This window comes from Orycteropus afer, unplaced genomic scaffold (assembly GCF_000298275.1).
Source record: "Orycteropus afer afer isolate SDZICR_OR568_19922 unplaced genomic scaffold, OryAfe1.0 scaffold00136, whole genome shotgun sequence".
NCBI lineage: Eukaryota > Metazoa > Chordata > Mammalia > Tubulidentata > Orycteropodidae > Orycteropus > Orycteropus afer.
In genome coordinates, this window is record NW_006921723.1 from 3,640,539 (window position 1) to 3,652,969 (window position 12,431).

General features: G+C 54.2%; 2 protein-coding genes across 2 annotated transcripts in view; one reads left to right on the forward strand and one right to left on the reverse strand.

The window, feature by feature from the left end:
• Window positions 1–1,667: 1,667 nt before the first annotated feature.
• Window positions 1,668–2,489, reverse strand: TSSK6 (testis specific serine kinase 6). The gene has a single exon (XM_007945386.2). It carries the CDS (start codon window positions 2,487–2,489, stop codon window positions 1,668–1,670), a length of 822 nt encoding a protein of 273 aa, XP_007943577.1.
• Window positions 2,490–3,282: 793 nt separating this feature from the next.
• Window positions 3,283–12,431, forward strand: part of NDUFA13 (NADH:ubiquinone oxidoreductase subunit A13) — a 9,518-nt gene continuing 369 nt past the window's right edge. Inside the window, exons 1-4 of the mRNA XM_007945387.2 lie at window positions 3,283–3,376; window positions 10,258–10,336; window positions 11,883–11,954; window positions 12,246–12,315. Coding sequence (XP_007943578.1) covers window positions 3,283–3,376; window positions 10,258–10,336; window positions 11,883–11,954; window positions 12,246–12,315 — 315 coding nt within the window. The remainder of the gene's footprint in view (window positions 3,377–10,257; window positions 10,337–11,882; window positions 11,955–12,245; window positions 12,316–12,431) is intronic.

The following is a 12,431-nucleotide window of genomic DNA, read 5'->3' on the forward strand; positions in this document are numbered from 1 at the left end:
ATCAGGTTCTTGCCATTTCCAGGTGAGGACCACAAGACAGGGCCCAGATCCAGAGGAAAACCAAACCATCTGCTGTCAAGTCAGTACCTATTTACAGTGACCCATGTGTGTAGAGCAGAATTGCTCCATAGGGCTTTCAAAGCTGTGACTTTTCAGCAGCAGATCACTAGGCCTTTCTTCCAAGGTGCCTGAGTGTGTTTGAACCACTAATCTTTCAGTTAGTAGCTGAGAGCTTAACTCTGTGTCACCCAGGGACTCAGATCTGGATAGGAGTCCAGTTTTCTGTGTCTGCTCTGAGATTCAGGCAGGATGGGAGGAGGGCAAGGTCTGCCCCTACTCAGCAGCAGAGACCTGCAAAATGGGGCGGAGGACCACAACCTAAAATTTTTAGGGAGGAGGGGAGTTGGCACTCCATCTCCAGGGCCCCTAGGAGCCATGGGGGGCGGCTAAGGAGTAGAACATGGCCAACCAGCAAGTCCAGTAGCTCCCCAGGGGACTGTGCAGGGCTCAGATGGAGGAGGTAGGAGGGTTTAGGGTTAAGGAGATATTTGTCATACACCCCAGACAACCGCTGTGACCAAACCCAGTAGGCGTTTCTCAGCAAAAATTAAACCCAAACTTCCCCAGACAGGCCCTGTACACCCAAGCCATTTCTCCATTTTCTCTCCCTCCACCTGTCCCAGGCTAGTTCCTCCAGGGCTCAGCTCAAATGTCATTGCTCTGGTCCCTCCCTGGACTTCCACGAGCCCCAGTTTTACACAATGTAGAATCATCTTATTCCAGGTCTTTCCTTTAACTGCCCACCTGCCTCTTTCAGGTGGCTCCAAACCGCTTTGCTGAGTCTAAAGCCTGGCGAATGAATACACGGGTGAACCAAGACTGACCCAAATACAGCTCCTACCCTCAACTCTCCCTCTAGGCTGCAGGGAGCAGCTCTCACTGCTCCGCTTCCCACAGACAGGGTTCAAATCCCAGCTGTGTTCTCGGGGAAGTAACAGCTATGTGAGCCTGTTTGCTCACCTGTAAAGGCTCGGTCCACACTGCGACAAGTACCCCTCCCTCTCCTTCTGAACGGTGAGCTCCCAGCCCAATATCCCCATTCCCATGACCACTCCCATCTTGATAGCTATAAAGATCTCAGAGCCCACTGAGCTGCGTTTGAACTCAATTCCCCTTTGAGGCCCAGAGCAGAAGCCTCAACTTATCTGTCTCAAAAATGGGTCGCCCACACCTGTCTTCCCGCTAGGGGAGCGACCCCCCTTTACCCAGAAAAGGGGCCACATCCAGAGCCAGATGCGAGGAAGAGCGACTTTATTGCAGATCCGGGGGGGCTGGGCACGGCGCCCGCGCCCCTCTGGCGCCCACCGCAGAACTCGGATGGACTCCACGCACGCGGCTCCGCTAGCTCCGCAGCCGTCGCTCGTTCCGCGCAGGCGCACTGCCTCCTGCTCCTCGCACCCTGCCCCCTCCCGGGCCTTCACGCAGGGAGCCGGGGCCGCGTACGCCCCTCCCGCTTTTGGGGATCGCGGCCGAGCAGGAGGTTCTCTCTTCGTAGCCGTCTGGGAGAGGGAAGAGGAATGGCGCGTGCGCAGTGGCACGCGGCAGCTTCGCCGGCCCGTCATGCGCCCGCAATGCCGGGGTGGTGCGAATAGCAGGAACCCCAGCCGTTAGCCGGAGTCCCCCGCCCGCAGCCAGCCATTGCGCGCTACCTGCCCGGCCGAGGGCCGGGCCGACGGGCTGAACTGCAGCAGCTCGGTGATCAGGGCCTTGCAGCGTTCGGGCAGCTCGATCCCTTCGGGGTAAAGCACGCCGCGCTTCTGACGCCGAGGCAAGCCGGAGATGTCCGAATCGTCGAAGGGCATGCACCCGGTGACCATGACGTAGAGCACAACTCCCAGGCTCCACACATCGTACTTCTTGGGATCGTAGGGGATGCCCAGTAGCACCTCGGGCGACGCATAGGCCGCCGAGCCGCAATAGGTGGTGCTCAGGTCGGGATAGCCGTGCGCCTGGCGGCCAAAGCCGAAGTCGGTGAGCTTGACGCGGCGCTCGTCTGGACTGAGCAGCACGTTCTCGCACTTCAGGTCGCGGTGTACCAGGTGGTGGTCGTGCAGGTAGCGCACGGCGCCGGCAATCTGCGCGAAGAGGTCTCGCGCCTGCGCGCCCGGGATGCGCCCGCTACGCTGCACCGCCTGCAGCAGGTCGGTGGCGGCCGCCTCCATTACGATGTACAGCTTCCCGTTGCACACCTCGATGAACTCAAAGACGTGCACGATGTGCGGGTGCCGCACACCCCTCAGGATGGACAGCTCGCGCGGCAGGAACTTGTTGACGAAGTCGGGCGGTGCGCGCCGCCGGTCCACTACCTTGATGGCCACCGTGCCCTTGTACTTTTTGGACGTGGCCACCTTCACCTTGGAGTAGCTACCCTCTCCGATCGTGCGGCCCAGCTTATAGCCGAGCTCGCTCAGGAGTTTGTCGCCCGACATGGTGGCGCCCGGGGCGCGTGGGGAGTAGGAGGCGACTGCTGTCGGGGCGCGGCTGGACTCCGATCTCGGGCCTAACCCATGGCGCTTGGCACCCCCGCACCCCCATGTGCCCACTCCCAGGCCCCCGCTGCCGCGGTGCCTTTTATTGCCGAGGTAACAATTTCTGCCTTGTGAAGTGACCGCAGGCGTCACCCCGCCTCGGGGTGGGGGAGCTCCCTGGACCTCGACCCGCAGGCGCCCAAGCCCCTCATGCTCTGTGGCTCATAATAGGCCGAAAGGCCCAGTTCCCGAGAAGGGGTCCCCAGCCGGGTGTCCTGACCACGCCGAGGAGCGGAATTCGCGCCTGGAGTCGCGGCGCCTCCTCGTCAGTCCGACCGGGGTTAGTAACCAATCCTCCTCTCACTCTATGTAACCAGCCTATAGCCACTTGTAGTCCTGGGCTACCCCGTAGTGGTGAAAAAGAGGAATGGGCCTCGCCTTGGACCTGACGCCTCCCGACGGCGCGGGGTGGCGGGATGCAGGCTCGAGGTTCCTTACAGTACGCTGCCCGCCTGAGGGAAGCTGAACACCAGGTCCTTTAGTGACAAGGATGCCCCAACGCGCCGTCTGGGACATGAGGAAATAAGCACTCATCGGTCGCGCTGCCCGACCCAAGTTTCGCGCCGTCGGGAGGCTACACGAGCTCTCCAGCTGGGTCGGAAACTGCTCCGGACTTCCGCCACATTCATCATGGTGGCGGCGCCGGCCTGTGCGTAATTTCCGCCCACGAGCGGAAGTGGAAAACTCCGCAAGCATGGCGGCGTCGAAGGTGAAGCAGGACATGCCTCCTCCAGGGGGCTACGGCCCCATCGACTACAAGCGGAACTTGCCACGTCGGGGACTGTCGGGTCAGTGTTGCCTTGCGCTGAGCTGTCAGGGTCTGGGGCCCTGGGGCCGCTGCAGCAGGGGTGGGATGACAAGCGGGCCTCAGTGTCCCCGGTTGTGTGCCGGGAGACGGAGTCCCGCGATCCCCGCGATAGCTTAAGTAATACCAGTAATTTTAAGTGCCACGACTTGCTGAGGATTGCGCAGGACCGGGCAGTGTTTCCTTCTGTTGTACGTAGGGTCGCTATGAGTCGGAACCGATTGGATGGCACCTCACAATAATTTGCTACCTTTTCGTAACAGCTTAGAAGGTCGGTCCCGTTACAGTTCGCTTAAATACACCCATGTTACAAAGGGTAAACTGAAGGTGGCTTGCCCTTGGCCCTTGGCCTTACGCGGTTTTCCCAGGTGGGGAAACTGGCTGGAGAGAGGCTGCCGGGTGAACCTGGGCCGAAACCCGGAGGATGACCTGTGCGGTGGCTCCTTGCTGGGACATTCCCCATATGAAAGGTGATCCAGGAATCTGTAAATTTTGAAATTTTCAAATGCTTTAAATAATATTTTACAGTTGGTTCAACACAGAAAAAGGTGAAAGAGAAAATAAAAAACATCCACTTTCGGAGTTAAATATAAAATGTAAAACAATTGAAGAGTGAATACGGTTGCTGAAACTCATCACGTAGTTGTATGCAAATTATGCCTAAATTTAAACAAAGGGAAAGGAATTTGTGGGCGTGGTAAAAAAAAATTTCAGACAGGAGAAAACTGAGGGCTTCTCCCAGCCCCATTCCATCTTGGTTTTTTGTATCCTAGAATGGGTGGGCAAACTTTCTCTTTGAAGGGCCATATTGTAAATGTTTTAAGCTTTGCTGACGGGCCACAAGAGTCTTTGTCTCTGTTACCTTTTTACTACCTTTTACAGATGTAAAAATGTTCTTAGGATGAGGGGCACACAAAACCAGGCTGCCGGGTTTATTTGACCCAGGGGCACTAGTATGCCCAAGATTCCAGTCCTGGAACAGGTTGATGGGTTATGACGTGATGTTGTTAGGTGTCATCCAGTCAATTTCACTCATAGTGACCCTGTGTGACAGAGTAGAACTACCCCAAAAGGTTTTCTAGGCTATAATCTTTACAAGGACAGACAGCCAGGTCTTTCTCCCGCTGAACCACTTCGTAGTTTCAGACTGTCAGCCTTTCTGTTAACCAGATGAGCACTTAACCTTTGGCCACCAGCACTCCTTACAATGTGATGAGAGTCTCCCCATTTCTTTTATCTAGATATAACTCAGCACCCAGCCCATTGTACCCCCTCAGGTGTGTATCCGAATGTCTGTCTGCACATGTACACCTGTGTGACCTGGACCCAGACCTGTAGGCTCCCTGCTCCCCCCAGTCCACATCTCCTGTTTTTATTTTTAAATTGCAACTGTGTTTTTTACCCTGGACTTCCTGAGTTCCTGACATGGCAGTGAACCGACTTTTCCTGTAGTACCTGCAAAGCTACCTGGGTCTTTCCAGGCTGTGAGCAGTGAGAAGGATACCCCTTCTGGTGGTGTGGTCTTTGTTTATGAGAAGGTGACTTGCCCAGGACCCCATCACCCATCTGCCCCTGTGTAGCCCTGTTTAGACCAAGGCCTTGCCACAGTTGGCTCATAGCCGAGCTAAGGAGACAGGTAACACAGATAACATCGCACAGGAGTTTCCAGTTGTGAGAATAAGGGAGCCTGTGTTAGCCGGCGTGGCAGGGAGCTCCTCTCTGGAGGCCCCCCTAGGGAGGAGGGCACAGCAGGTACAAAGGCGTGTTCTCCATCCCTGCAGCCTTCCTCCTTCCATCAGCCCACCCTCCCATTTCCTGTCCAAGGCCTGTGGCCCTGAGCCTGACCCTTACTCCCCACCGGCCACCAAAATATGCCAGACTATGCAGGCGTCTTCCTTTAATCCACAGTGCTCTGAAGTGACTTCCCTCTGTTTTCCACTCCTGTCTTTCACCCCGATGCTCTCCACTTCTTCCTCTGGGCTGGGGGTCCCTTTCTTATTTTTGTATCTTTAACATTTTTATTGAAATACATTTCACATGCCATATAATTCACCCATTTCAAGTATACACTTCAGTGGTTTTGAGTACATTCACAGATATGTGCAGCCATTCCCACAATCTGTTCTTGAACATTTTCATCCCCTCAAGAAGAATCCCTGTGCCCATTTGCAGCTGCGCCCTAGGGCCCTCCCCCCAACCACCACCACCATCATGAATCCACTTTCTGTCTGTGGATTTACCTGTGCTGGACATTTCATAGGAATGCATGACACAGTATGTGGCCCCACTGCATGGATACATTTTGTTTGTGGTGGACATGAATAATGCTACTGTGAACATATGTCCATAAGTATTTCTGTGCACTTACATTTTCATTTCTCATGGGTATGTACCGAGGAGTGGAACTGCTGGATCTTACGGTTACTCTGCGTTTAGAGGACCGGCCAGTTCCCACAGCTCTTGCTGTGTGGCATGAGGGTTCCAGCTCCTCACCTCCTCAACGCTTGTTGTTATCTGCCTTTTTGCTCGGAGCCATCCTAGTGGGTGTGAAGTAGAATCTCATTGGGGTTCTGATTTGTATTTCTCTCATGACTAAGGACAGTGATCATTTTTTCGTGTTTGTATTGGCCATTTGTGTATCTTTCTTCCCTGGTCAGGTGTATGATTTGCAAATACCTTCCGCCTTTCTGGGGTCCTTCTCACTTCCTAGGTGATAATTTGCAATGCAAACGTTTTTCATTTTGATGGCGTGCAGTGCGTCTGTTTCTTCCTCTTATCACCTATGTTTTTGGTGTGGTGTCTTAGAGACAATTGCAAATCCCAACTGATGAAGCTCTACCCTTGCATTTTCTTCATTCTTTTGCACGTGGAGTTCCAGTTGTCCCATTTGTTGAAAAGCCTGTTCTTTCCCCATTGAATGGACTTGGCACCTTTGACCAGAATCAATTGACTGTAAATGGATGGTTTGTTTCTGGACTCCCAGTTCTGCTCCATGGATCCGCATGTCTGTTCTTACTCCCGGGCCATGCTGTCTTGACTTTTGCAGCTGTGTGATAAGTTTTGAGACCATGAAGTGGGAACCCCCCAACTTTGTTCTTCTTCGAGAGCCTTTTGGCTGTTCTTGGTCTCTTGCAGTTCCAGGAGCCCTGATGGCACAATGGTTAATCACTTGGCCATTTGAACCCAGTAGCCACTCCACAGGAGAAAAATTAAACTCTTTAGGGCAGCTCTACCTTATCTTGTTGGGTCACTATGAATCAGAGTTGACTCCATGGCAGTGAGTTTGGTTTTTTTATGGTTTGCAGTTCCATATGAAGTTTATGATATGCTTGTCACTTTTCTGCAAACAGGAAAGCTGCGGTTCTGGCAGGGATCACATTGACTCTTTAGGTCACTCGAGGAGTACTGACCCCTTTCCATTTATGTAGCTCTTTGGGGGGTCCTCATGCCCTACAGTGTGTGCCCCTCACCCATTGCCCCCACCATACTGGCAGCTCCCAAGGCTGATAGATAGCCTCCAGGGAGCCCAGTTTCTTCAGCCAGTGAAGAGGTAAGTGAGAGCCTGCGGGGACTTCATGCAGACATGCTGGGTCCTGCCGCAGTGCCCTAAAGGCCATCTTGGAATTTATCTTATGCCAGGCTCACAAGGGTGCCTGGGTAGAGGATCTCTAGAAGACTGGGCACTCGTTGTCTGCCCACAGGGCTGTTAAAGGCGAGCTCCCTCATCCCTGGAATGAGGCAGCTCTAATCCAGAAACTCTCCTCTCATGGGAGAACATCCAGGCTTAAGGAAAACACTGTGTGTGTGTTGGGGGCTGGGGGAGCTTATGTGTGCCAGCCCAGCCCTGAACATGCAGGGTCTCTTGGGAGGCTCAGACTGGAATCCTGCCTCGGAGCACAAGGCCTGGGCACCTGGTGATTCTGCCCCTTGTAAAATAGAACTGCCTTATCTTGAGCGTGCAGCAGGCAAGCGTGAGGGCTCTCTCCTTCATGTCCCACTCCACACCTTGCCAAAGCCAAGATGGGAAGGCCGAGAGGGACAGTCCTTATGGGCCAGGATTCTGGAAGCCCCGCACTGGCAGGGAAAGCCGCTCTGGTGCCCTGAGTGCCATGGGCCCAGGTATGGCTTCACCCAATGTTAGCTGGTCTTTTACTGGGTGATCACTGAAGCGTGAAGGCCCTGGGTGGTGCAACGGCTAACGCACTCAGCTATCACCTTGAAAGGTTGGAGGGATGAGGCTACTGAGAGGCACCTCGGAAGAAAGGCCTGGTGGTCTGTTTTTGGAAAACAGCCATAGAAAGCCCACTGGAGCACAGATCTGCTCACATGCACCTGGAGTCGAGTCAGCTCGAGGGCACCAGACCTAAAGCCCAATTGCCTGAGCCCATTGATTCCTCCTAACACCTGTGACAGCCCAGCTGTCCATCAGGATTAGTGCCTGCTGGTGCTTATAAATAGTCATGGAAGCCACTGCCCCCCAGTGTGCAGGGCAGGTGGCTCAGCCCTGCAGCCCCAATCCCCACTGGGTTGGGGCAGCCCCTGCAGGGCACCAAATGCCTCTGGATTCGCCAGGCAGCCCCCTGTGGGTAGAGTGCAGAGGGAGCCCACGGAGCTGAGGCTGCTTGGAGCTAGAGTGGCGAAGGGGACTGTCAGAGTTGCTCTCCCATGGGGAATGGCCTTCTGACCAGGGGCAGGATGACCTTCTAGAGGATAGAGGGGCACCCAACTGCAAACATCTAGACCCCCTGAGCCCCCTGCAGGCCCTGAGAGGCTGCACCTTCTAGAAACCCTGGCACAGGACAGGGGTGTGGCAGCCTGGTGCTCCAGCACCAAATGCCAGACATGCACAGGGCCTGAGGGTGCTGGAGAGAGGAAGGGGCGCTGTGCTGAGGGGGACAGGGTCCAAAGTAGGGGCAGGCAGCCATGGTAGACGTGAGGAAGTATCCTGATGGGGTTTGTGAGAGGTCCTGTGTGCAGAAGGTGTGAGGACGGCACCTGGCTTTCTCTTTGTTCCAAAGGGGGAGAAGGATCCCATCAGCGTCAACAGCCCATGGCTGGCTCCTGTGAGGCAGAGGCCAGACATGCCACCACCCGCCAACCTTTTTACCAGTGCTGACACCAACCATCCCTCCCACGCACTCTGTACTTCTCTGCTGGGTTTGATAATTCATTGCAGTGGCCATACAGAACTCAAAGACAGTACTCAGGATTATGGGGTTTATTAGGGAAATAACAGGTTACCATTTAGGATCAGAAACAACTCAGGATACAGATCTTCCATCAAGACAGCTTTTTCTCAGCCATGTTACAGCCACACCTCTCTGGACTCAAGCTCTTAACCCTGCGGCCCATTGGCCTCTTCCCTGCTTGGGCAAATGTTACAAAGCTCTCTCAGTGCTGCAGGTAGGTGCCCAGAGTGGCACCCCACTCCGTCAGCAAGCCTCTTGCTCAGAGGCATTCAGCATTCTCACTCAGTGGGTGGGGAAGCCCACCACCCATCTTATGCTGGTCTCTTGGTTCTGCTGCCTCTGTTCTGTGGTTTCCCTGCTGCCGTCTTGCCATCTCAGCAGTGTTAACAGCTCTTCTGGGTCAAGGAAGTTCAATGCAGGGGTCTTGGGCCCAAAGGACATGCTTTACTCCTGGCTTTTCTTTTTTATTAGGATTTGGGTGAAGATTTACAGAGTAAATTCACTTTTCATACAGCAGTTCACATACACTTTGTCTCATGTCATTGACCAAAATTTACAATGCAGCAGCTCCCCTCCCACTTCCTCCCCATAGTTACCTCCTCCCAGTGTCCATCCCTTCATACTCTTCTGCACCCTGAGCTATCTCCCTGTGCATAAGCAGCCCTTCCTTCTCCCATGATTGTTTTCTCCAGGGCGTGTGTCTACTTGAGGTAAATGTTTAACTCACATGCCTGTACTTTGTTTGGCTGGAAACCACAGTTGTAGGTTCAATTCCAGACCTGAAGGGCAGCTAGGGGCCATAGTCTCAGTGGTTACACCAGGCTCTATTGGACCAGCAAACCTGGTCCCCACCTTCTTTTTTTTTTTGCCTCCAAATGATTTTGAGTTTTGTACCACATTGTTCTCCCTCTTTATGCAGGATCTCCTACATCCCTTCCAAGTGGATGGCAGTGGTAGCTGGGCACCATCTAGTTCTTCTGGTCTCATAGTTGTATAGGTTGCAGATCGGATGGTGTACCAGTCGCTAGGACTGATTGTTTCCATTAATTTTGGTTTTCTTCTTTCTTCTTGACGAGGAAAGACCCGTTGTTGCATCTAGATGGCAGCTTCCTAGCTTTTAAGGTCCCAGTTGCTACTCGCCAAAGTAGTAGGTGGAACAATGTTTTGTATAGTATGTTATGCCAATTGAGCTTGATGTCCCCTGCGACTATGGTCCCAAGCCCGCAGGATCAACTACTCGGTCCCTCTGGGTAGCTGGCTGTGACCAAGTAATGACCATAACCTTGCCCCTTGTCAGCTCTACTATACACCTGGGAATTCTGATCCTGGCTTTTCTTTCTTGATGGTAGTGAGTTTCCCCCTCTTTCTGCCTCTGGGACAGATTGTTTTAAGCCTAGCAGAATGGCAAAAGCTGACCAGTCCCCACATCAGGGTTCCGTACACCTTATTTGCATTGTCCCACTCACATGAAGGAACCATGTACCTTATTTACATTATTAACAAGCTATTCAGTCCCTTTGGTGGGCCACAGGCACTTTACATTTGCATAGTCATCTGGTAGGAGTCGTAAGGACCATGGTTAGAAGAGCCACAGCCAGTAATTCGCTGCACGACAATGGGGTCTGGCCATGCATGGTCCATGAACCCAGGACAGAGCTGCCATCCCTCTCTGCAGGCTACAGCATGTTTGCCGTGGGCATCGGGGCCCTGTTCTTCGGGTACTGGAGCATGATGAAGTGGAACCGTGAGCGCAGGTAGGCGCATGGGGCATCTGAGGACATCCACAGGGAGGGCTGCCTGGGGAAAGGCAGGGAGGGCAGTGTATGCGGGGAGGTGGGGTGGGGGCCCCTGAGTGCAGGCTAGGAACAGGCTGCCCCATCTCTGGGCAGAGCAGCTAGAGGGTTGGCTGGACCTCTGCCAGGCTGAGAGAGCAGGTATCAGCGCCAGGACAAACAGCGCAGTAAAAACCTGAGCCCACCACACAGGACTGGGGACCTGGCCCCCCCACCCACTCTGCCCATGTCACGGCAGTCCCGGTGGTATGCTCTGAATTTGCCCCACAAGGCTGGAACCCTGGGGCCGTGCTCAGGAGGCTAGCACAGGGAGAGCGAGCAGTAACTGGAGGGAGAGCAGGGCTCTAGGAGTGAGCCCTGCCCAGCCTTGTGACACAGCCACCACAGGACCTATGGGACCTGCAGTGCCACTACAACGAGCAGGGTTGCCTGTGGGGAGGTAGAAGGGGCAGCCTGTGGGAGAGTCGGGGCCCCGGGGGCTGAAGTCCATTGGACTTGTCAACCCACAGTGATTGCAGTCTGTCCTGGCCCCTGCTCACCTGTCTCTTATCCTTACACCTGCTGGTGCCTTCCTCCCTCTGCAACATGAATGAGCTCACTGCAGGAAGTGTGGAAAGCTCCAGTGGGAGAACAGTGTGGAACAAAACTAAAAAATCATAAAATAGGCCAGCTTTAGTGGTCTGATAGAGCCTGGTGAGACCCCCAAGACTGTGGTCCCTAGTTACTCTGCAGCTCTGGAATTGAACTCACTCCCATGGCTTCCAGCCAAACAATAGGCAGGCATATGGGGTAAACATTGCCATTGAGTGGATACACTCCTTAGAAGGATCAATCATGGGAGAGCAGCAGGGCAGTAATTGCACAAGGAGATAGCTTGAGGAGGGCAGGAATGCATAGGAAAGAAAGACACAGGGAAGAGGTAACTACGAGGGAGCAAGTAGGAACAAAGCTGTCACACTGTGGGGAACTGCAGTCAGTGTCATGAAACAAAATGTGTATGAACTGCTGTATGGAAAATGTATTTGCTCTGTAAACTTTCCCCCAAATCACAATAAAAATTAATAATAAAATCATATAAAAAAGTGTGGAAAGCTCCAGGAAGAGGGAGAAGGGCCCCACAGTGGTGCTGAGGGCCAGCCGAACTCTTACACTTGGTTCTTTAGAGATGGGGGCTTGATCTCGCAAAGCCTGGAGCCCTGAGGACTTCTCTCCCTCCCTGTTTCATCGTCAGGCCAAGCTAATTTCAGAATTCAAAAAAAAAAGTTTTTAATTGAAAAGGTGGTGTGAAACCAAAGTCTCATGGACAGATGCCTGTGCCACCCTCAGGAGCCCCACCTACCACCCCCTGCGACTCCTCTTCACCCCACACACTCCCTTGCCTATGGCCACCCCCAGGGGGACAGTCCTGCCTCAGCTCTGTGCCTCTTGAGCATCACCCTGGGGAGCAGGATGTCCATGGCTGTCCCCCTGCACCCCAGCCATGGCTGATTGTGTCTGGGTTCTGCAGGCGCCTGCAGATTGAGGACCTGGAGGCTCGCATCGCGCTGATGCCACTTTTTCAGGCAGAGAAGGACCGGAGGTAGGATCTGCAGGGGGTCCAGCCCAGTGCAGCCAAGGGGGGCAGCCAAGCCCCTTCACTGCCTGGAGGGTGGTGACTTACTCTGAGGGAAGCATAGGGAAGGCTTCCAGGGTGGGGGGCATTGAGGGTGAGGCAAGGAGACAAGTACTTATTTTCAGGGCTCTGGAAAGGGGACACAGTGAGAGGAAACAACACGTGCAAAGCCAGGAATAAGAGCCAGGAGGGGCTGCAGCAGGGGTGGGACCTGGGGTGCAGGTCCTGCTTGGTCCCATCCCCCACGCCACCCCACAGGATCCTACAGATGTTGCGGGAGAACCTAGAGGAGGAGGCCATCATTATGAAGGATGTTCCAGACTGGAAGGTGGGTCCTGAGGGGAGCCAGGGCCTCAGGGATCCACCTGTTGGGGGCTTGGGCTGCAGCTGTTATTGGGTCAGCAATGGCCAGGGCTGCAAGAGGGTAAGGGCATAGTGGTGCGG